Source organism: Temnothorax nylanderi, unplaced genomic scaffold (genome assembly GCF_030848795.1).
Source record: "Temnothorax nylanderi isolate EJ_2023f unplaced genomic scaffold, tnyl_v1.0 TNYL_tig0191_pilon, whole genome shotgun sequence".
Lineage (NCBI taxonomy): Eukaryota > Metazoa > Arthropoda > Insecta > Hymenoptera > Formicidae > Temnothorax > Temnothorax nylanderi.
The window spans coordinates 217,811-241,007 of record NW_027249253.1 but is presented as its reverse complement, the minus strand read 5'-3'; the positions used below and the strand labels follow the sequence as shown (position 1 = coordinate 241,007).

General features: G+C 35.7%; 2 protein-coding genes, 1 long non-coding RNA gene and 1 pseudogene across 5 annotated transcripts; 2 read left to right on the top strand and 2 right to left on the bottom strand.

Annotated features, from left to right (window-relative positions):
• The first annotated feature begins 9,692 nt into the window (after positions 1 to 9,692).
• On the top strand, positions 9,693 to 12,879 carry LOC139778648 (mediator of RNA polymerase II transcription subunit 24-like; annotated as a pseudogene).
• A 303-nt stretch (positions 12,880 to 13,182) lies between these two features.
• On the bottom strand, positions 13,183 to 14,564 carry LOC139778655 (uncharacterized). The gene is made up of 2 exons (XR_011719635.1): positions 14,094 to 14,564; positions 13,183 to 13,753 (listed from the first exon to the last, which is right to left on the bottom strand). It is a non-coding gene; the product is annotated as an uncharacterized lncRNA (long non-coding RNA).
• A 752-nt stretch (positions 14,565 to 15,316) lies between these two features.
• LOC139778670 (elongation factor Tu, mitochondrial) lies at positions 15,317 to 18,130 on the top strand. Its single transcript, XM_071716732.1, has 6 exons — positions 15,317 to 15,474; positions 15,691 to 15,743; positions 16,106 to 16,271; positions 16,373 to 16,680; positions 16,761 to 17,422; positions 17,511 to 18,130. The coding sequence occupies exons 1-6, from the start codon at positions 15,369 to 15,371 to the stop codon at positions 17,701 to 17,703; spliced, it is 1,488 nt and encodes a 495-aa protein (XP_071572833.1). The 5' UTR covers positions 15,317 to 15,368; the 3' UTR covers positions 17,704 to 18,130.
• Positions 18,131 to 18,177: 47 nt separating this feature from the next.
• Ran (RAN, member RAS oncogene family) lies at positions 18,178 to 21,606 on the bottom strand. Of its 3 annotated transcripts, none has more exons than XM_071716733.1 (3): positions 21,285 to 21,606; positions 20,208 to 20,689; positions 18,178 to 19,987 (listed from the first exon to the last, which is right to left on the bottom strand). In XM_071716733.1, the coding sequence occupies exons 2-3, from the start codon at positions 20,637 to 20,639 to the stop codon at positions 19,772 to 19,774; spliced, it is 648 nt and encodes a 215-aa protein (XP_071572834.1). In that variant the 5' UTR covers positions 20,640 to 20,689; positions 21,285 to 21,606; the 3' UTR covers positions 18,178 to 19,771. The 3 variants fall into 3 exon arrangements, with proteins under 3 accessions (XP_071572834.1, XP_071572835.1, XP_071572837.1); XM_071716734.1 differs by having other exon boundaries at positions 21,358 to 21,499; XM_071716736.1 differs by lacking the exon at positions 21,285 to 21,606 and adding an exon at positions 20,832 to 21,114.
• Between the last annotated feature and the right edge of the window lie 1,591 nt (positions 21,607 to 23,197).

Here is a 23,197-nt window from a genome sequence, read left to right as displayed (position 1 = left end):
CGGCGTGTTGCTTTCGTGCCGCGGTCGTTACCTCCGGCGCCGCTCGAGCAAAAAGCTTTCTAAATCCCCTCGCGGCGTGTTGCTTTCGCGCGGTTGTTACCTCCGGCGCCGCTCGAGCGAGAATTTCTCCAAGTCCAATTCGGTCTTTCGACACCGACTCGTGGCAATGCTGTGTTCGTATAAAGCCCCTTGCACAATAGGCGATAGCGATAGCGATAGCGACAGCGACAAAGTTGCCAACAAAGGTATAGCTTTGTCGGCACCTTTGTCGCTGTCGCTATCGCTATCGCTATCGCCTATTGTGCAAGAGGCTTAAGTTACACGACGGTAGCGATCGACTACGAGCGCGAGCGAACGGGAAACGATGCTCCCCGCATCGACTTCGTCGTACGTGCCCCTTTCGTGTGCGTATTCCACAAACGTTTTACACATTTGTACGGACCAAACGAAACGCGTTTGCACGTCCGTACGTATCGCTCGTGTCTCTCGGCTCGCCGAGCGCACCGCACCTCTTATAGTACCCAACCAGCCGGCCGAGCGATCGGCGACGCACGGTCTTACGCACGGTCGCTTACGGGCGCCGGAGGCGAAACCATCGAGACCATCGGGACTTGACCGCTGAGAGCGACGACGACGCGAATTCGATTACCGTACGAGATATCCGGCAGCTAGTCTCGGGGGTCGACGATACGCCACGTTGACGCAAAGCGAGACGAATGACACCATAATTCGGGGTACTTGTAACCGAGAGGCACGAACGCGGTCGTTACCTCCGGCGTGGGCTCTAACGAAAAGTCCTTTCGCGGCGTGTTGCTTCCGCGCCGCGGTCGTTACCTCCGGCGCCGCTCGAGCAAAAAGCTTTCTAAGTCCCCTCGCGACGTGTTGCTTTCGTGCCGCGGTCGTTACCTCCGGCGCCGCTTGAGCAAAAAGTTTTCTAAGTCCCCTCGCGGCGTGTTGCTTTCGCGCGGTTGTTACCTCCGGCGCCGCTCGAGCGAAAATTTTCTAAGTCGACCCAATACATGCCCAGTACTGAGCCGACTCTCGGCCGTAGATCAATATCATTTCTGGCCTTATACACGGTCAGTACTGAGACAAGACTCGCCTCGGAACAGAATATGGTTGCATGGGGGTACTGGTCACCGAGACTGGCACAATACTGATCTAGCGGTTTATCCGTACTGGGGCAGTACCACCCACACACATCAAGTCTTGGCAGCCAATATTGTGCCACTTCTGGGCCATGCGGACAACTCTGGCAGAAGTCCGACATTCGCACATGGGTTATAATCCTGCCTCACTGGCCGGGCGCTAGCTAGTCCCCGACTGGATTTCCCATCTTGGCACCCCCGCACAATTCTGTCTAGCGCCTAGATGAAACACTAGGCAGCGCCTGGCTAGATTTCCGATACGGGCGTGCCACGACATTCCCCACGGGGCCCAAAATAGAAACTTGGATGGCCAGACACATTTCCACCCGGGATGGTGCAGAAATATTTCGTTAACATTTCATTTGTAACTATGCATCTGAAATATTTCAGAAATGTACCTACATCATGTTTTTTATAATATTGCATTAACAATATTTCTGAAATCTTTCAGAAAGTTGTTTACAATATTTGTAAGTTTCTGTAATATTGCAAAAAAATGTAGCAGATGCAATATTTCAGAAATATTTCTGAAACATTATAAAAGTAATATTACGTTTGCATTGCACGAATAATATTTCTGTAGCATATCAAACGCAACATTGCATTTAAAATATTTCTGAAAAATTTCTGAAAGATTGCGTAGGTAATGAAAAATTGAATTGCAGGCAGTGAATTTCTACTATATTGCAGAAGAAATATTGCAGAAATATTGATGTAATATGTATGTTTAGAAACATTTCTGATACATGATAAAACTATTATTACGTTTACATTGAACGCGTTATATTTTTGAATGTTTCACATACAACATTGCATTTGTAATATTTCCGAAAAATTGCTGACAGACTTTAGAACTTATAAAAAATTAAATTTATTATTATTTAATATTGCATTTTATTGCATTTTTTCTCTTTTATTAAGAATTTTCTAATATTCCAAATTTTGTCATATGGCATTTTTAATATAAAATATAAAATATTTAATAATATTTAATATAAAATAATATTCGACGCTGACTGGCAAAAAAGATTTATTCGTATATCTGTATTGTTAATATTGTTATGCGATAGCTTTATGCTCACCAAAATAAGCAAGTATAAGAAAGAAAGAAGCGTCAGAGTCAGAGAATCACCACTACCCTGTTCGATCATCGATGTCAAGCAACAAGGCGCCGGTATACTACTTGGATGGGTGACCGGCTGAGAGAGCGGATTTCTTCGGACAAATGCGCGGCGACTATACGCACATGGCTTAATATATTTTTTTTGTTCCGGTAACAAAATATTTCATTTTTCACATATCAACAAATAGTTTTTGCGTCAGTAACAAAATTTTGTTTGCTAATACAAAACATTTTTCTCAGTGTAAAATGTATTTAAAATATTTCTGAAGTGTTTCTGCAATATTTCGTAGATATATTTCAGAAATATTTCAGAAATATTGCCGAAATCTTTCAGCAAAGTTGCATTTGAAATAATTGTGCCGATTGAAACATTGCAGAAATGTTGCAGAAACGGTCGTGAAATATTTCTGAAATATTGATGAAAGGTGTAATATTTCAAATGGAATTTTGCAGAAATGTTTCTGAAATATTACATGCCGAGTGGGCTATTTACATTCTTTATTTATATTCTCATGACAAAGCGACGTATGTAGTGTTGTTTTCGTTTTAATTTCAACCTAACGTCCGAGCTTTACAATAAAGCAATTGATCATGTATACATATATAAGAGCTTGTCTCCTGCCGCTGTCTTCTAGTTAATATTAAATTGTAAGAGACAGTTCATAATTAGCATAACAACTAGATTGTGAAAGAATTTTCCTTTATTTATTAAAACGAGTAAACCACGATATCATATGAAATTTACAGTAACCAAAACAGATATGGACAGATATAAATCTGACAAAACTACAAATGGTTCTAGCTTTTAAATCCAAATTAATTAATCATTAACAAACAGATATGGACAGATATAAATCTGCATTAATTAATTTGGATTCAAAAGCTAGAATCATCTGTATTATAGTTTTGTCAAATTTATATCTGTCCATATCTGTTTGTTGTAACATTAATTATTAATGTATCACATATTTATTTCCTTCTTATTATGCAAATTTGGGTAATACTTAAAGAGAGCTCCCTCCTCACCGATTTCGCTGAATTTAGGCTTAATCGACACGTTCTTGCACAAAACGAACGAATCTGGCAGAAAAAAGTCCCGCTCTGCCCCGCGAAGCGAGATATTAACTGTTAAAGTTGACGACTATCAGGTTATGAAACCTGTCATACCGACGCTATGTAGCGACTGGTTTTACACTAATTACACTTGTTTCTTGTTTGAAACATACATTGTTTTTTTTACATATTTTTTGCTGGATTTTTTTTCATAATGTGTTTTTCGGCATCGAAATATGAGATTACTTGTATCAAAGCAACAGAGAATATTTTGGAACACAAATTATTCCTGTTACAGATATTAAGCGTTGAATTAAGTTAACGAAACAGAAATAAAATTGTTAAAGCAGAGAATAGTTGGTATATAAAAAGTACATATTTATGTGTACTTTTCATATACCAACTATTCTCTGCTTTAACAAATTATTTCTGTTACAGATATTAAGCGTTGAGGTTAACGAAACACAGTAATATGATTATTAATGGATATATAGAGCCTTATTTAATAAATAAAGAAATACAGCCCTTAGGAAAATTTACTTAAAGTTTTTTAAAGTTACTTAAAGTATTTTAAAGTATTATAAAGTATACTAGCCGTAATAATAGTATACTAATAGTATAATAGTAGACTAATAGTATACTGACAGCCGAGCGTAAAGTTTTCTTTAAGTTATTAACCTCAATAAAAACTTTATAAGCAAGTCGCAAATATACTTTAAATTTACTTTTAACAAACGTAATACTTATAAATATACTTTAACTTTACTTTTTATAAAGGTAATACTTAAAGCTGATTTTAACTTATGCGTGTTGTTTCAACAGTATACTTAAAAAGACAAGTTCCCTTTTTCACCACACTTGCACCACACGAGACATTAAGAAATATTATATCATATATCCAGTGATCGGCAAAAATTCTGTTTTTAGTAATGATATCGGCGGTTATTTGTAATTAATCAAAAATAAAAAATTTTAATGTTTTTAATTTTAATTAACAAAAAATTGGTAATTAATAAAATACTAAGCTCTAAATTTAAAAAAATTATTTATTAATTGAAAATGTAATACTCTGTTTGAAAAATTTATAAATAATTAGAAATATATTTCTTATAATTTAAAAATTGGCAATTATATAAAATAAATTGTCAATTTTTAAAAAAATTACTTATTTGGGAAAAAATATTTTTAATTTTTTGAAAAATTAGTAATTTTTAAAAAGTAAATTATTTGATAATTATTAGAAAATATATTTGAGAGATGAGAGATGAGAGAAGAGAGAGATGAGAGATGATAAATAATCTTGATTGAAAACTTCTTGGAGAATAAATACGCTGTATCTGCTGATACGTTTTATACAATAGAGGAAAGTCCCCTATTATGAGATAGGATCCTAATGAGATGGCGGAGTTTTTTCATGGTGGGATTAACAGATGGGGCCTATATAGGGCCTTTTAGCTTAACATATCTCATATTAGGATCCTGTCTCATAATAGGGGACTTTCCTCTATTAATATATAAGTAATAGTTAATAAATTATTCTTGTAAGTCAAATATGTACACATTTATTGCCGTGTTGACTGATTTAATGATAACTGTGTGATAATATAAATATAATTTTTTAATCATTGACTTCGCTTTATTTAATACTTCTGAATATAAAATTGAAACTTCGAATACATTCATAAATTTACAAAAATTGTATGTTATATCAGTTATATGCACACTCAAAAAGGGAAGGAAAATTTAAGAACAACAGCTTTATACTCATTAATATAATCTAATAAATATCGACTAGGTTAATTAATAGATATATTTTCTCACAATCTTCACAATTATTTTTTTAGTTGTTCAAAGAATGTTGGCATTCTTAAAACAATTTTTCGCTTTATCATTAATGTGTAAAATAAGTGTAATCAAGAACTTTATGATGTTCTCTTCGTCTTGTCTAGTATCTCTGATTGTAATATTGTCAGTTACCTCATATGTTCATGCTTGTTTTTGCCAAAACAACTTGTTTCAGAGTCAAGGATAAAAAATTATTTTTATTTAATTGTTAATTTTCTAAAAAATTAGAAAATATTTTTATTTAATTATTAATTTTTTGAAAAATTAGAAATTATTTTTATTTAATTATTTATTTTTGAAAAATTAGTTTTAATTCTCGATTTATTATTAAATTTTCTAAGAATTAAAAAATAATGTTAAACATTAATAATTTTTGTAAAAATAATCTTTTTTTAAAATTAATTACAAATTGTTAGGTAAATAAAAATAAGTTGAAAAAAATTTTTATTTTTTTGGCAATTAATATTGTATTTTGGCTTATTAATGATTGCTTTGACATTAAAAAATAAATAATGAAAATTTTTTTTTGCCGATCACTGCATATATCCAATTCAAAATTTTATTACTCTTTTTAAACTGAATTTGTTTCTTAAGATGATTTTTGGAAAATTATATATTTGCGCTGGTTATGACATATGTAGACTATATATAACACTTACATCAAATTAAGAAGTAGTCTACCACGTAAGGCAGTTGGCTTACGATCCAGAGGTCCCGAGTTCGAATCCCACCAAGGTAAGTGTGTTATTTCAAATACGAGAAAATATTTATAATCATAGACTGCATCTTAAGAAACAAATTTAGTTATAAAATAGTAATAAAATTTCGAAATAAATAATTTTTTTTTATTCCGGGTGAATATCGGAAATCAGTGTCTTCTAGTATTCCCTTAGGAAAATTTACTTAAAGTTTTTTAAAGTTACTTAAAGTATTTTAAAGTATTATAAAGTATACTAGCCGTAATAATAGTATACTAATAGTATAATAGTATACTAACCCAGGTAGCAAGCACTCGTCATTTTGACGTCAAATGACGTCAAAAGACGTCAAAATGACAGACTTTTGACGTCAATTGACGTCAAAATGACGAGTCTTGCTACCTGGGAATAGTATACTGACAGCCGAGCGTAAAGTTTTCTTTAAGTTATTAACCTCAATAAAAACTTTATAAGCAAGTCGCAAATATACTTTAAATTTACTTTTAACAAACGTAATACTTATAAATATACTTTAACTTTACTTTTTATAAAGGTAATACTTAAAGCTGATTTTAACTTATGCGTGTTGTTTCAACAGTATACTTAAAAAGACAAGTTCCCTTTTTCACCACACTTGCACCACACGAGACATTAAGAAATATTATATCATATATCCAATTCAAAATTTTATTACTCTTTTTAAACTGAATTTGTTTCTTAAGATGATTTTTGGAAAATTATATATTTGCGCTGGTTATGACATATGTAGACTATATATAACACTTACATCAAATTAAGAAGTAGTCTACCACGTAAGGCAGTTGGCTCACGATCCAGAGGTCCCGAGTTCGAATCCCACCAAGGTAAGTGTGTTTTTCAAATACGAGAAAATATTTATAATCATAGACTGCATCTTAAGAAACAAATTTAGTTATAAAATAGTAATAAAATTTCGAAATAAATAATTTTTTTTTATTCCGGGTGAATATCGGAAATCAGTGTCCTCTAGTATTAAGAGGACTGCAATCTTAAGTCTAGTGTCTCATGGTTAGAGGATATTCCTCTAGATTTTAAAATATCTTCTTGAGACCGTATTTCAGAGGAAAATCCTTTAAAATCAAGCGGGAGCCACTAAATAACAGAATTTTTTTTTTGGGTGATTAATAGTAATTGCATGAGTTAACTTAAAGTAACCTTTAAAGTATATTATAGAAATACTTAAAGTTTGGTTCAAAATCACTTCTAGTTTATCAATAGTTTATCAATAGTAATTTCTTTGGTAAACTTTCTAGTTTATTTTAAGTTTTTTTAAGTAAATTTTTCTAAGGGTTAAGAGGACTGTAATCCTAAGTTTAGTGTCTCATGGTTAGAGGATATTCCTCTAGATTTTAAAATATCTTCTTGAGACCGTATTTCAGAGGAAAATCCTCTAAAATCAAGCGGGAGCCACTAAATGACAGAATATTTTTTTTGGGGTGATTAATAGTAATTGCATGAGTTAACTTAAAGTAACCTTTAAAGTATATTATAGAAATACTTAAAGTTTGGTTCGAAATCACTTCTAGTTTATCAATAGTTTATCAATAGTAATTTCTTTGGTAAACTTTCTAGTTTATTTTAAGTTTTTTAAAGTAAATTTTCCTAAGGGAGTGTTCAAAATGTGGTGATAAATTAATAATTGATACAAGTAATCGCATATTTCGATGCCGAAAAACACATTATGAAAAAAAATCCAGCAAAAAATATGTAAAAAAACAATGTATGTTTGAAACAAGTGCAAAACCAGTCGCTACATAGCGTCGGTATAACAGGTTTCATAACCTGATAGTCGTCAACTTTAACAGTTAATATCTCGCTTCGCGGGGCAGAGCGGGACTTTTTTCTGCCAGATTCGTTCGTTTTGTGCAAAAACGCGTCGATTAAGCCTAAATTCAGCGAAATCGGTGAGGAGGGAGCTCTCCTTAAGTATTACCCAAATTTGATTTCCTTTGCAATAAAGCAACATACACAATACACGCAGTATCTTTAAACTTACATCATTTTTGTACGCCCTTAGGAAAATTTACTTAAAAAAACTTAAAATAAACTAGAAAGTTTACCAAAGAAATTACTATTGATAAACTATTGATAAATTAGAAGTGATTTCGAACCAAACTTTAAGTATTTCTATAATATACTTTAAAGGTTACTTTAAGTTAACTCATGCAATTACTATTAATCACCCCAAAAAAAATATTCTGTCATTTAGTGGCTCCCGCTTGATTTTAGAGGATTTTCCTCTGAAATACGGTCTCAAGAAGATATTTTAAAATCTAGAGGAATATCCTCTAACCATGAGACACTAGACTTAAGATTACAGTCCTCTTAATACTAGAGGACACTGATTTCCGATATTCACCTGGAATAAAAAAAAATTATTTATTTCGAAATTTTATTACTATTTTATAACTAAATTTGTTTCTTAAGATGCAGTCTATGATTATAAATATTTTCTCGTATTTGAAAAACACACTTACCTTGGTGGGATTCGAACTCGGGACCTCTGGATCGTGAGCCAACTGCCTTACGTGGTAGACTACTTCTTAATTTGATGTAAGTGTTATATATAGTCTACATATGTCATAACCAGCGCTAATATATAATTTTCCAAAAATCATCTTAAGAAACAAATTCAGTTTAAAAAGAGTAATAAAATTTTGAATTGGATATATGATATAATATTTCTTAATGTCTCGTGTGGTGCAAGTGTGGTGAAAAAGGGAACTTGTCTTTTTAAGTATACTGTTGAAACAACACGCATAAGTTAAAATCAGCTTTAAGTATTACCTTTATAAAAAGTAAAGTTAAAGTATATTTATAAGTATTACGTTTGTTAAAAGTAAATTTAAAGTATATTTGCGACTTGCTTATAAAGTTTTTATTGAGGTTAATAACTTAAAGAAAACTTTACGCTCGGCTGTCAGTATACTATTAGTCTACTATTATACTCTTGGTATACTATTATTACGGCTAGTATACTTTATAATACTTTATAATACTTTAAGTAACTTTAAAAAACTTTAAGTAAATTTTCCTAAGGGCGTGTCAAATTTGTCGATCAATCATTTCACTCAGAAATAATTGCGTGCTGCATTAATGCATTTAAAAGGACATTACAACAAATAAAAACAATGGAAAAATTAGAAAATAATGATTAATATTCATAGTTGTGAGAGTAGCTCGGAAATCGAGCAAAAAAAGTATAAACACGAGTATGAATAACGAGATATCGGGATGAGAATGTGTACTTGTTATATCGAGCAATTACAATTCATTGAGAACGGGACTGGGACACAATATCGCCAGCAAGAATCCACTGTCTTCCAAAACCTTCCTCGAGGCTCGAGCCTTGTCAGCCTTGACGTGAATCCTTGGCTGACGGCTGACTTGAGTTGACTGACGCACCTCCCGTAAGTTAGCCGGTCAACTTCGACTTTATTAATTTTTTTTTTTTTAATCGTTTGTTGGTCGTTTGTTGGTGATTGTTGGCCTAATTACAACGTTTGTTGGTTCTTAATTTTTTTGTAAATTAAAAAAGAAAAATTAGCCTTAAGTTAGCCGGAAAAATTTTATTTTTAATTAAAAAAAAGCCTAATCGATGCGTAATCGTTTGCTGATGATTGTTGGTCTAATTTTAGCGTTTGTTGGTTTATTATTAGTCTTAAAAACAAAAAAAACGAAAAATTATCTCACATTAAAGTAATCGAAGATTGGTTTATTTGCCTACGACTTAAGGTTTATTTCTATCAATTTAAGGCTAACATCTATAAAACTGGCTATGTATACGGGTCTTAACATCGGCAGAAAATCGCGAAAAGATCAAGAAACATGGTGGTTCCCTTGATTTTATCAGTCGAAATATTTGCATTTTACTTTGAATATTAGAGATTAAATCAGTGTACAACAGCTTTAACGTGCACTGAGTGCGTACCAGCTCTGCCAGTGAAAAACGCTATAAAGAGGATTTATATCTTATTTTTTCTTGCATAGATAAACAGAATGTTATCGGAAAGTCATCTAAGCATTTTGAGAAGAATCTTCGGAAAGATGAACGTAGAAACCAATTGTTGCAATTAAGAAGAAAGAAGCGCGAGCAAGTATTTGCGCAGAACAGAAATCTCGGTGGTTTTTCTTCGTCACCTGTTCTTATCTGGGTCATACCGTTGCAAAGTGACGTGGACATTGTTAATTAGTTACAGCAGATACAATTTAAAGAACATTGTATCTGCTGTAACTAACATGGACGAAACTGCTAATGTTGCTACTAGTCCAAATGGCATTATACATATTGGGTACGCTATAAGCAGGAAAAGAACTTGTTTATTCTATTATTAGTGAGGTAAATTAAAAATTTGTTAATATTATATATATATATATTTATCTATGTATTTGTATTAATTTAGTGTTCCAAGACTGAAACAGTGGTTTTCTATCATCGTACCATCGATGGGTGACGTTTTAGCAACATTAGATGCAGCCAAAGTTGCTACCACGTTACTCTTTGTTACTTCTGTCGCGAGTCAAGCAAACGATGGTACGCAAAGAGATATTATAGGCGATTGGGACAAGGAAATTATCGTGTCTTGCCTTGCTCAAGGTTTACCTTCTACAATAATTGCAGTGCATAAAATTCAAAGACTTCATATTAAGGTAAGTAATGATACGTTTAACACTTTATATAAAATTTACAAAGAGTAAACTCTTCACAATAAAGAATTAATTTAATTTCTATATTTGTTTCAAAGATTTTTAACACTTTGAGTGCCAAACTGCATGATTTTGGCTCTCTTGCTACGAGCTTGGCGAGAACGCTGGACTGATTTGCAATGGGGTATTAATATCAAAACGGTAAGCGTCTGTATTTCCTTGATGTGCTTCCTATTTGCTTCCCAAGGTTCTACATGTTTTCTAAAATCAAGATTAATTCTTAGATTTTGCCAAGAGGAGTAAGTGGTTATGTATATAACTTAGCAGATTGTATATTACAACAAGCGTTAGTGGGACCAGGACCTAATCAGTTAGTACTGTCTTATCTGAAGCACTCGTTAAGTTCTCAGGTTTGTTTATTATATATATATATATATATATAATATATTTCAGGGGTTACTTTAATTTTTTCTTACACAATACACATATACTGTGACTTGTCAGTGATTTATATTTCAAATTGTCTTGCAGCTAGTGTCATACGCTGCAGTGTTGCAGCGAATAAGTAAATATGATGCTTTTCACAAGCCCCATTGCATCGTGAGCCTGCTGTAGTTCCTGGAGTCTATACAAGTTGGTATCACATGCCGCGGTAAACCAGAGGAAGATCTCTTGGCAGCGGCAGTCCTGTCTATTGTACATTGGCTTCTACAATGTTACCTGCACACGTTGACAAAGGCGCCCTAGAGTAATCCTCTCACTCCGCATCCGAGCGAGCTCGTAGACAAACCTGCTAGTATTTTGCAACAGATGCTGAATTCGGACTTTTTGTGCGCGATGATGTATCTGGCTAAATACGATGACAAAGGTGTGCTGTGACCAATGGAAAATTATTCAACGTTTTGCAATTGCTTATGCATTTGCACTTTTTCTTTTAGATCTATACATAGAGGTTGTGAAGAAATGCCAGGAGACCGAGACATTACTGAAGACGAGCACTCAAAAGTCCGTGGTACCGATAGAGGATTCACTGAAAAAGTTATGCAATCTGGAGATTGAAAGTCTCTGCCCTGAGAAAATGAAAATGGAGTCTATTACGCATTGTCTGCAGCCACTCTTTGCCGTTCAAGTGTTACAGAATCCTAGTACCGAGACAACCGTGTTCGTCAACCAGCTGCTGATGGTGCAGAGATTAAAGTGCTATACAAATGCACAGCTTTACTGCGAGATTATCCGCGCCTGTCTGATGTGCACCAAAATACACAAAATCGTGAAGTTTCAGCCAAATCGGTAAGGAAGCCCCTCTCCTTCATAATTACCGGAGAAATAAATCGTCTGTTAAAATCAATTATACAAAAGTTTGGTCTTCCTAAAAAAAATTTTCTTTTCCATTCGTACAATCCATGATTAACTGTGGGATAAACTGTTGGTAATAACATTTGAATATCTGTTTTCAGGTATCTTGCCTTCTCAAAGCATTGCCCGAGTTATTCACGACTGATATTCTGCTGAGATTGTACGACATACAAACCATGATCGGGCGCAAGGCCACCGCGCGAGATCTATGGATGTTGCGGAATATTAATCTGAAGCCTACAAAATAAAGTCACAATTATCGTAAAATAGAGAATGCATCTTTTCACATGGATAATATTGACGAACAAATACATCAGTTTTATATATATAAATATCTATATAATGTACACAAATATTATCCTCTAAATTCTTATGGCACTTGTACCGCCATGGTTTACATGTTTGTATGTAATAGCATAAATAAATAATTATGTTCAATAATTATTAAGCTAATCATACTTGATAAGTATTGATTTTATAAAAACACAGAAGAAGAATATTATATTTGACGCATGGCATTTGTTAAAAATTATCTTCTCGATCTAAAAATTACCTATTTCTTTACTACAAATAAAGTTAGAACAAATATTTGAACGTAGTCACTTTGAAAGTATTCTTAGAAAATGCATCTGATGCATATCTACATTTCAAAGCATTTGAAGAAATATAAGTTTATAAGTTCTACTTTAAACATAAAATTGTATTTAAAATGGATTAATTATGAATTTATCATTTTCTTCCCATGAACTCTTCATTCAAGACGCCTAGTTGTCAAAGTACGTATAAAATAAATGTCAAACTTACCATATGTGCTAAAAAAAATGATAGAATAAAGTAAATCATAAATACCTAAATATGATCACTTAAAAACATGATACAGTGTTTCATGATACGCGCATTATGTTTGCGTTTAAAGAACTAAAATTTAAATAAGTTGTATTTTTATAAATAAAGATTATTTATGTGATCATTAAGAGTATATGTTATTTTATAAAAATATAAGCTTCAACCTGATTGAATTTATATAAAATTGAAGAGAATTCTCGTATTCATACGTGAATATACGTTTCCTATAGTAGAATTCTCTTGAAAAAAAACCTACTTCTCAAATGTATATATGCTTCCGTTTCTCACTTGTGGAAAGTGTTTTACTGTAAAATTTATAGATTTGTTTGAAGTAACAAAACGTCATTTTTTTAAGAACCTTATTATTTCATACAATTTTCATATAGATCCTAATTGTCCATGTCTTTTACAATAAATAAGTACTATATATGTATCTCAGGTCTATATTCCACTTCTTAGCAAGGACTATTCTTACAAATTATCTGCACAAGTTTCTTAAAATATAGCTTACTTACAGCTAGGAACTCAAACTGGAGCTTTACGTTACATTGAAGTGCATTAGAAAATAGTATGTTTATATATAGTGAAAACGAATCTATAAGCAATATAATACATATACAGAGTAAAAGTTAGAGAATAGAATTAAATTCGCAGTTTACAAATGGTTTCGATTTACGCTGTACAAAATTAATGTATATAATGCATATAAACTATGTATATTCATATATCTATATATATATGTATAGATTATAAATAACACTTTTCTAGCGTCTAACTTCTCTTTATCATCTTTCATTTTTCAATAACTTCCTGAAAGCTAGCGTCAGGTATGACGCAGATAAGAACAGGTGACGAAGAAAAACCACCGAGATTTCTCTTCTGCGCAAATACTTGCTCGTGCTTCTTTCTTCTTAATTGCAACAATTGGTTTCTACGTTCATCTTTCCGAAGATTCTTCTCAAAATGCTTAGATGACTTTCCGATAACATTCTGTTTATCTATGCAAGAAAAAATAAGATATAAATCCTCTTATAGCGTTTTTCACTGGCAGAGCTGGTACGCACTCAGTGCACGTTAAAGCTGTTGTACACTGATTTAATCTCTAATATTCAAAGTAAAATGCAAATATTTCGACTGATAAAATACCCAGTACATATTTTATCAAATAATGCAATCATGATTTAACCTGTTTATACTAAGCATACACTTTACGTTGGTTTGTGTACGACGGCTTTAATGTGCACTGAATGCGCACCAGCTCTGCCAGTGAAAAACGCTATTAGAAATCAAAGAACGTTCTGCTTAAAACATTAGCATATAGAATTCTACATTAATTACCTTAATCTCACTCGGTCTCTCGTTGAAACGATGACGGCGCAAAAAGACAGGAACCACCATGTTTCTTGATCTTTTCGCGATTTTCTGCCGATGTTAAGGCCCGTATTCATAGCCAGTTTTATAGATGTTAGCCTTAAATTGATAGAAATAAACCTTAAGTCGTAGGCAAATAAACCAATCTTCGATTACTTTAATGTGAGATAATTTTTCGGTTTTTTTCGTTTTTAAGACTAATAATAAACCAACAAACGCTAAAATTAGACCAACAATCATCAGCAAACGATTACGCATCGATTAGGCTTTTTTTAAATTAAAAATAAAATTTTTCCGGCTAACTTAAGGCTAATTTTTCTTTTTTAATTTACAAAAAAATTAAGAACCAACAAACGTTGTAATTAGGCCAACAATCACCAACAAACGACCAACAAACGATTAAAAAAAAAAATTAATAAAGTCGAAGTTGACCGGCTAAGTTACGGGAGGTTGGAAATTCTGTGCCTATTGCCTGTTGCCAACCAATCATAGCATTCGAATCTTTTAGGTTGTAATTAACGATTTTTTGGTTATTTCCTGTTCCTATTGCCTGTTGCCTGGCATTGTGCAAGGGGCTTTAAAGCCATTGCACGTAACAATGTTTTAGTTTGAATCGTAAGGCCGTAAGAAAATAGACCAATCACACTCGATTATTCTTCGAGCTCAAGGAGAATAATCGACTGTGATTGGTCTATTTTCTTACGGCCTTACGATTATGACTAAAATTTTGTTACGTGCAATGGCCTTTACCGTCATATGATACGCAACATTTAACATTTTATAGAATTACCGACAATTAATTTAATTTAATTAGTTTATTTTTTCTATTAATTAATTTTTATTAGAATAGAGTTGTTTTCCAATTAATAAAAATTGTATCGACACTTTATCCAAATGATTCTGGAGCGATTGGATTAAAAAAAAATATTTTTTAGACACTTTCTGCTAATTATACGCTTAATTGATTTTAATTAATTGTGATTATTGTATGGTTTTCCAAACTCTAAAAAGTTTTTTCCAAATATCTCCAAATGATTTCCAAACGATTGGATAAGATAATTTTCAATAATTTTTAATTTGTTTGCCAACTATACGTCGGTGTCGTCTTTCGGCTTCTGCTTTTTACGTTTTTTTAGTTCTCGGCTCGTCTCGTCATATGCCGTAAATTTACGCCACGGTGTCCGGCGGCCCCGGCGGCACCGGCGGGTACTTCCATTACTTCCATAGACTATTCCTAAGTCTATGGTTCCAACGTTTTTAGGATCGCTCCGATCGCTCAATAAACTTCTGTGGAATCGCGACACGAGAAACATGGCACTTATTTCCACAAGGGCGATTTTTAGTCCCGGTAAGAACAAAATATCAAACACGAGGACGTGTCCACGCTGACGATAGCGACAGAATTTTAAAGCGAATTTTCGCCGATTGTTCTGTGCATTGCCCTGCTGCCGAAACCTCTCCGACCGATTATCGAACGTGATCGTGTCGCAGGGAAAATAGGGTTAGGTGCGGATGTTTGCAAAGTGCTTCGTTTTCGTCACGCAAATTTATCTTTTTGTTTCAGTGTTGAGGCAGACTCTCAAGCAGATTATCTTCGCGAAGCAACTGACGAAATGCGTAAGCAGACGGTTGTCAACGATCTATTAATCGCCCCTGGAGTTGTGGCCGATAACGATCCGTCGTGGATCACGATAGTTGCATGAAAAATATTTAAATTGTCATATGTGAAAACTTGCTCGTAAATGCGCGTCGCTTTGATCTTTTAATAAAAGTCGTGATATTTATATTCCATGATATTTATACACGTGGTTTTACTGATTTTTTAAATTTATATTCTTATTACTATTTTTTATTTAATATTTTTAATTAACATTTTCATTTTTTTTAATTTTTAAAACTTTAAAAACATTTTTAATTAATATTGTCATATTGTCGCTATTGCAAAAATCACTTTAATTATATATGATGATTTTTTTTAGCAACGTTGTCAATTGAACAATCAGCTGTTTCTTCCGACTGTTACCAGTCAAAGATTCTATGCGACAGAGAAGAAGGTGTTCAGCCGTGATAAGCCGCATTGCAACATAGGAACTATTGGGCATGTGGATCATGGCAAAACTACTCTGACAGCAGCTATTACCAAAGGTATTTGTTTTGTTTACAGTTTACAGGATGATTGACTGCCTTGTAAATAAGAGAGAGCTGATTGATTACTTTGAACTAACGAAAAATCTTATTGTAAACAGTATTGTCTGAGAAGCAATTAGCGAAAGCTAAGGGATACAGTGAGATTGACAATGCTCCTGAGGAGAAGGCCCGTGGGATTACTATTAATGTCGCGCACATTGAATATCAGACGGAAGGTCGTCATTATGGACACACGGATTGCCCGGGTCATGCCGATTACATCAAAAACATGATCACAGGAACAGCTCAGATGGATGGCGCCATACTGGTCGTCGCTGCCACGGATGGCACGATGCCACAGACTAGAGAACACTTGCTTCTTGCTAAACAGATTGGTATTAAGCACATCGTTGTATTTATTAATAAGGTATCTATTAATATGATACGACCGAAAGACACTGAGAGAATAATAAACGTGGTATTAAAATTGTATGCAATATTTTTAAGGTCGATGCTGCTGATTCAGAAATGGTAGATTTGGTAGAGATGGAAGTACGAGAGTTGCTTTCCGAGATGGGTTATGACGGCGATAATGTTCCAATAGCGAAAGGCAGTGCACTCTGTGCGCTCGAAGGAAAGGAGCCCGAAATAGGTGCACAGGCTATCCTGCAGTTGTTGGATTTGGTAGATAAACATATTCCAACTCCCGTGAGAGAACTGGATAAACCCTTTCTACTTCCGGTAGAAAACGTATATTCTATTCCTGGTAGAGGTACCGTGGTTACCGGTAGGCTAGAGCGCGGAAGACTGAAGAAGGGAACGGAATGCGAGTTCATTGGCTACAATAAAGTTTTTAAAAGCACAGTCACGGGTATAGAGATGTTCCATCAAATATTGGAGGAGGCCCAAGCCGGCGATCAACTCGGTGCTCTAGTGAGAGGTTTAAAGAGAGACGAATTAAGAAGAGGCCTGATAATGTGCAAACCTGGCTCTATCAAGGCACACGATCATGTAGAAGCGCAAGTGTACATGTTGACCAAGGAAGAAGGTGGCAGGAAAAAACCGATTGCAAATATGACACAATTACAAATGTTCTGTAGAACGTGGGATGTTGCAGCGCAGTGTACGATAGTGGGAAAGGATTTGGCCATGCCGGGAGAAGACAGCACGTAAGACATTCGATTTGTTTTTCAAGATTTTTATTCATTTTTTTAAATATTTATTTTTGTACACTCACTGCATTTTTCTTTACTGCAGATTAATATTAAAGTTGATAAGACCAATGGTATTGGAAAAGGGACAACGTTTTACATTGCGAGATGGAACGGTAACTCTAGGAACCGGCGTAGTCACTAACACCCTGAAACCGCTTACGGATAATGAGCGACACGAGCTTCTCGAGGGCAAGAAGGCGCTACTGAAGAAGCAAAAAAAAGTACAGCAAAATTAGTAGACTCGATATAAACGTTTGTTATGGAATGAAGCAGAGAATTGTGCTATGTAATAAAGAAAATATAAGTTAGCCCAGACAGTCGGATCTCGGTCAAAACTTTCAAATGAAGGTCTATCCGAAATATCCGACATTTCTTTGAAACGAAAACTTGATAGGTGCGCAAGATACGACACTGACATAGATTATATAATGATGAATACATAATTTGAATATGTATTGAAAAAGCGCATTTTTATCATTATATTACAAAATTGTGAATCATGATTTGATTCATTAACAAAAAACAAGAATGATTGTGTCGACCCAGATATTGATATGTTTATCAAGTATTGCTTTCATTCCTTCCTCAATTCTCACGTATCTAAGTACATTAAGGTATATGTATTGTACGAGTAAAATTTAAATAAACAATACGTTAATAAAACGGTGTTATACGGTGATTAACGCGAAGGCATTGAGCATGTGAGTACATTGTAGCTTTAAAAACAGTTTGATAATTTATTAAAGTTCATACATCAGCTGATACAATCTGCTTCAAGCAGAACAATGAAACACTATTAGAGGTATACAAGAATTAAATGTACATGTTGCAGTGTGTCATTCCTAGTTCCTTTCTATGTTAGATATTCAGCGGTGTAATTTACACGTGACGTACTTTTCTCTATTGGATTTCTCAAGTTAATAGGAACGAGGATTTCAAAGGGAAAGATTAACAGTTTCACATACTTCTAACAGAACGGATTTTCTTGCGTAGAAAAAAAACCACTGTTCATATAATTTAAGTTGAACAAATCATACATTCATCTTTTTTGCTTATAAAAATAGCAAACAGTCCTCGTCGAAACGGACAGACGCAACAGGCTACGAATCTGTGTTTCACTTCAATCTCGAATCATTCTTTTCATTAAAATATAGAAGACTACACCACGGGAGACGCTTATACTCACGAAAGATGGTCGCTCTCTCAACATTCGTACTTTTCAATTCACACACTAGTAAGTTTCTTAAGCAGTTTTATCAAGAAAATGTATATATGGCATAAGTTAGTTTTTTTTTTATGATACTTCAGTCCAGTTTTACTCCGCTGTTCATACTTAAGTATGCAAACAGTAACTTCTAATATTAAATTTTGTATGTATCGTAAGATTCTTTCTTGTAAATTAATCATTGCATGCTGATCTACTGTATACACCTGTGTTCAATCGAGAGCAAACATGTTATCCTGTTCTGTTGTAACAAGATTGAAGTGACTTGCACCGAGCGTCTCGTTTCTAGCGGTTGATTGAACAGCCAATCGCTAAAATGTACTGTGACTTATGAAGAGAACGACTTGGATTTGGTGCCAGTGCAGTTCTACTCGTCTGAACCTGATAGCAGTTTTGCTGTACCTATTTCAGAATTGGCAGTTTTTACTCTATTTGTGTTAGGAAGTTCGAAAACAAAACGAAAATAAAAAAAAGGATAATGCTACTTTTGATACGCCTTAAAGTGGGTTAGCGCGATTGTGTTTAATATACAGCACGCCTTACACAATTCCATTTCTTATGTATATATGTACATACACACGCACGCACGCACGCACATCTATACAAACGAGCGAATCAGAAAATGCAGTGAATTTCTCTCGGTTGTTTTGTATTAGCGTCGTATCAGCTTCAGCAGGCTGTGTTCCATGAACTCGTATCACAAGTCGTTTCCTCAGTTTCGCCATTACTTTATTCCGTTTCTAATTCACAAATTTACGTGATAATATATCACCATCGTTACATAAGAATTTTACAAAATCTAGACATTCAAGTGCAAATCACATATACACAATCACACACATGTTGTGCATACCGCATTACAACGCATTCAAGCGACCCATTTTTAAGGCTATACATGCAAGTTCACAGAAGTTACGTGTCCAGCATAAAGCATCCAACTAAATATTGCGGGTAAGGTATTTTTTTTTCTCAAAGAAAGAATCTTCGATTTCTATGATGTACGAGTGCGCGATACAACCAAGGAGCACCCGCGTAATAGGCCTTACTCTCCGTAAAGGCCATTCCCAGTGTTAAATAAACTAAAGATCTTCGTCGTCCTCTGGTAAAGCTGTTTCTTGAGCCTCCTTGAGATCTTTCTCGATTTGTTGCTGCCATTGTGGATCCATAGTGACCTCCGGCGGCAGCAGCGCAGGCATAGCGACGAATTCCAGGTTTGGATCTCCAATCAACTTGCGTGCCAACCACAGGAAGGGCTTCTCAAAGTTGTAATTACTCTTCGCGCTAATATCGTAGTACTGCAACAAAAAAAAAGATTAATTGTAAATTATTGTAAATTATATACAATATCAATAATAGGAAGTACTTTCAGATTAGAGGGACAGTATAATGTCTTCACTTTATACAGATCACTGAATCATCAAGAAATTGTATAAAAAAAAGAAAGAATAAAAAGACAGATTTGAAGGATACATATAGTTAATAATATTATCTCAATATTATAGCATATAAAAATACCTGTAGATTCTTCTTTCTATGGAACACGATGCTCTTAGCCTTAACTTTTCTGTCCTTGATGTCGACTTTGTTACCGCAAAGGACAATCGGGATGTTTTCGCAGACGCGGACCAGATCTCTGTGCCAGTTGGGTACATTTTTGTACGTCACCCTGGATGTAACGTCAAACATGATAACGGCGCACTGTCCCTGAATGTAGTAGCCGTCGCGAAGGCCGCCGAACTTCTCCTGGCCGGCCGTGTCCCAGACGTTGAAGCGGATCGGTCCGCGATTGGTGTGGAAGATCAGCGGGTGGACCTCGACACCCAGAGTGGCGACGTACTTCTTCTCGAATTCGCCGGTCAAGTGCCGTTTGACGAAGGTAGTCTTGCCAGTACCGCCGTCGCCGACCAGCACGCACTTGAAGGTGGGCATATCGGGCTCGTTTGCCATTTTAATCGTTAGTTCTTCCCAGTCACGATTGAGGTCGGGAACACACGGTTCTGCAAAGAGAGAAACGACATTAGATACCTGGGCATGTTGGCCACGCGGCTACACGAGCGGAGCAACGTGCGCGCGGCACGGGGGGGGGTGCGCTTCAGACGCGGGGGATGCCTCGTGGAGCACCTCCACGGGCACACTCACGCGGGAACGCCTGGGGGGATTGATCGCGGCTGTCAGGACGGCGAGGGACGCGGTTCGAGAGGGAGACCGACCAGGGACGTCGTCGATCGAACTTGCTGGAAAACCGCGCGATCACGCGTTCGAAACGTGACCGTGAAAGGATTCGGTCGCGCGGTCGGGGGAGGGTCGCCGGCGCGACGACGATGATACGCTCGACGAGCGGTTCGCGCCGGCGGTCGGTGGCCGAGAGAATCGGAGGGAAAAGCGAGTCGCGATATCGAGGACCGGTGCGTCCACCGGGGGGGAATCGCCTCGCCGCCGCGCCGGCGGGGAATGGCGCCCGTCGTACTGCTGCCCGCGAAGCCGGGATTTCTCGCTCCGATCCGCTTCGGCGGCCGGCGGCTGATAGCGGCGCGATTTTTCCGCGCGCGTGACAATCGCGGTCGCCCGGCGATCGTCGCCGCACTCACGTACCTGCTCGGACGGCGCGTGTACGAAATTTCCCGGGTACGCGGTGACGCACGTGAAAATGAACGTTAACACTCACCGTGCCGTACAGTCGGTATGGTTCACAATGGCGTTCCTCTGGGCGGTCGAATGGAGGCGATGCCACCTCGCCGATTCGCCGAGTCGAAGGGACGCGGGGACGCGCGTCCGCGGGATCGAGATCGACGGGAAAAAATCGAATTCGATTTTTCGCGTGTGTCTTTTTTCCCGGCGGGATGCGACTGCGTGCGACGACGAGTGGCGACGAGATTGGACGAGATGCTCGGTTGACGCGGACTCGGGACGGGCTACCGGAAATGCGCGCCGTCAGCGACATCTGCACTCGGCGCGCCATGCGGCTGCTTTCCCCCTCTCCCTCCCATGCAGGCGAACGTGCAGGGTGCAGGAATAGTGCAGTTGCGCGAAAAACGCGGTGCACGCAGAGTAGCGATTCTCCGGATTCTCGGCTCTCTCGTCTCGTGGCGGCAACGGCAAACGTTCAAAGGAACTCGCTCGGGCGAGGAGTAACCGATTTCGGTCGCGCGCCAATTTACGAAACTTGACGTTTCCACAAGCAGAAACGCCAAATTTCATTGAAAACAATTGATCATTTTAAGCGTGAAATGTGAGGAGAGAAAGGAATTGTTTTGTTGGGTAAAGCCGACACAAGTTTCCTGAGAAAACTTTGGACGATAGATTTCTAATGTCCTGTTCTTTCGCTTTTTTTGTTTTTATATTTGATCTGTTTGAAGTATAGGACAGTGTAAGTTGAGAACGAGCTAATTAATCATGGTTAACTTTTTTATTTCTAAGGGCGGTATTCATAGTCGGATCTTATTTCAAGACCGTCTTAAGTAATGTCTTAAGTTACTAATACGGTCATTTGATTGGCTGGACGGAGTCTTAAGACTGCTTTTGACCAGACTTAAGACAATCTTAGATATAAGATCCGACTATGAATACCGCCCTAAATTATTTACAGCTACAAAAAAGATATTTATGTTTGAGTGCATATTACATGACGAATAAGCGATTTATACAAACATTTTGAAAGTATTTTTAAGGATTTTTTTCATTCGTAATTGTTTGGCAACGTTGGAATTAGGTGATAAAATCTTAATACAGTTACATAAGATTTCAGATTTAATTAAATTTTGAGACTGATGAGCTGTGGAACATAGATAAAATATTTGTTGAATTGATAAAATATAATTTATTTTAATATTTACATTACATATATAAATATATATATATTAGCTGCGTTTGCTTTCGACGCTTTCGTGCGGAAAGTATCATTCTATCTTTCTTCAACATATAATGAGCAATAAAGATAGAATGACGTTTTCAGTACGAAAGCGCGTCCAAAGTAAACGCAGCCGTTATACATTAATTAAATATTGGAATTAAAATGGTAAGAGAGCGACAGAGGACAAATCACTATAAAATGCGCGCCAGTTTCCATAGCTACACACTTAAAAATTTGAAATTGATTCTGAATTTTTATTTTATCTATTACAATTATGTATAATTCTAATTATATGAATCTCTCCTATAGATATATGTATAATTTTATGAATCCAGTTTTGCTTTTTTTCTATCGTAAAGATAAGAAATACGTTGCATAATCTTATTATTAATTATTCATCTCAATATACATGTTTCACTTGGAAGACCTCATAATTTAAGTGCAAATGCGTTTTTATGTACTTATATAACTTTTAATACTATTTTCTTGATAAATTACACTGAAGATGATCTGAACACAGATCGAAACATTTGTGATGTGAATAATAATTTGTATTAAATACATCGACACGGACACCCAGTAGTTGTGGCTTTGATACCTTTTTATTTTATTTCATTGAGTCATGATTTAAATTCGTCTGCTATTATCTAAAATC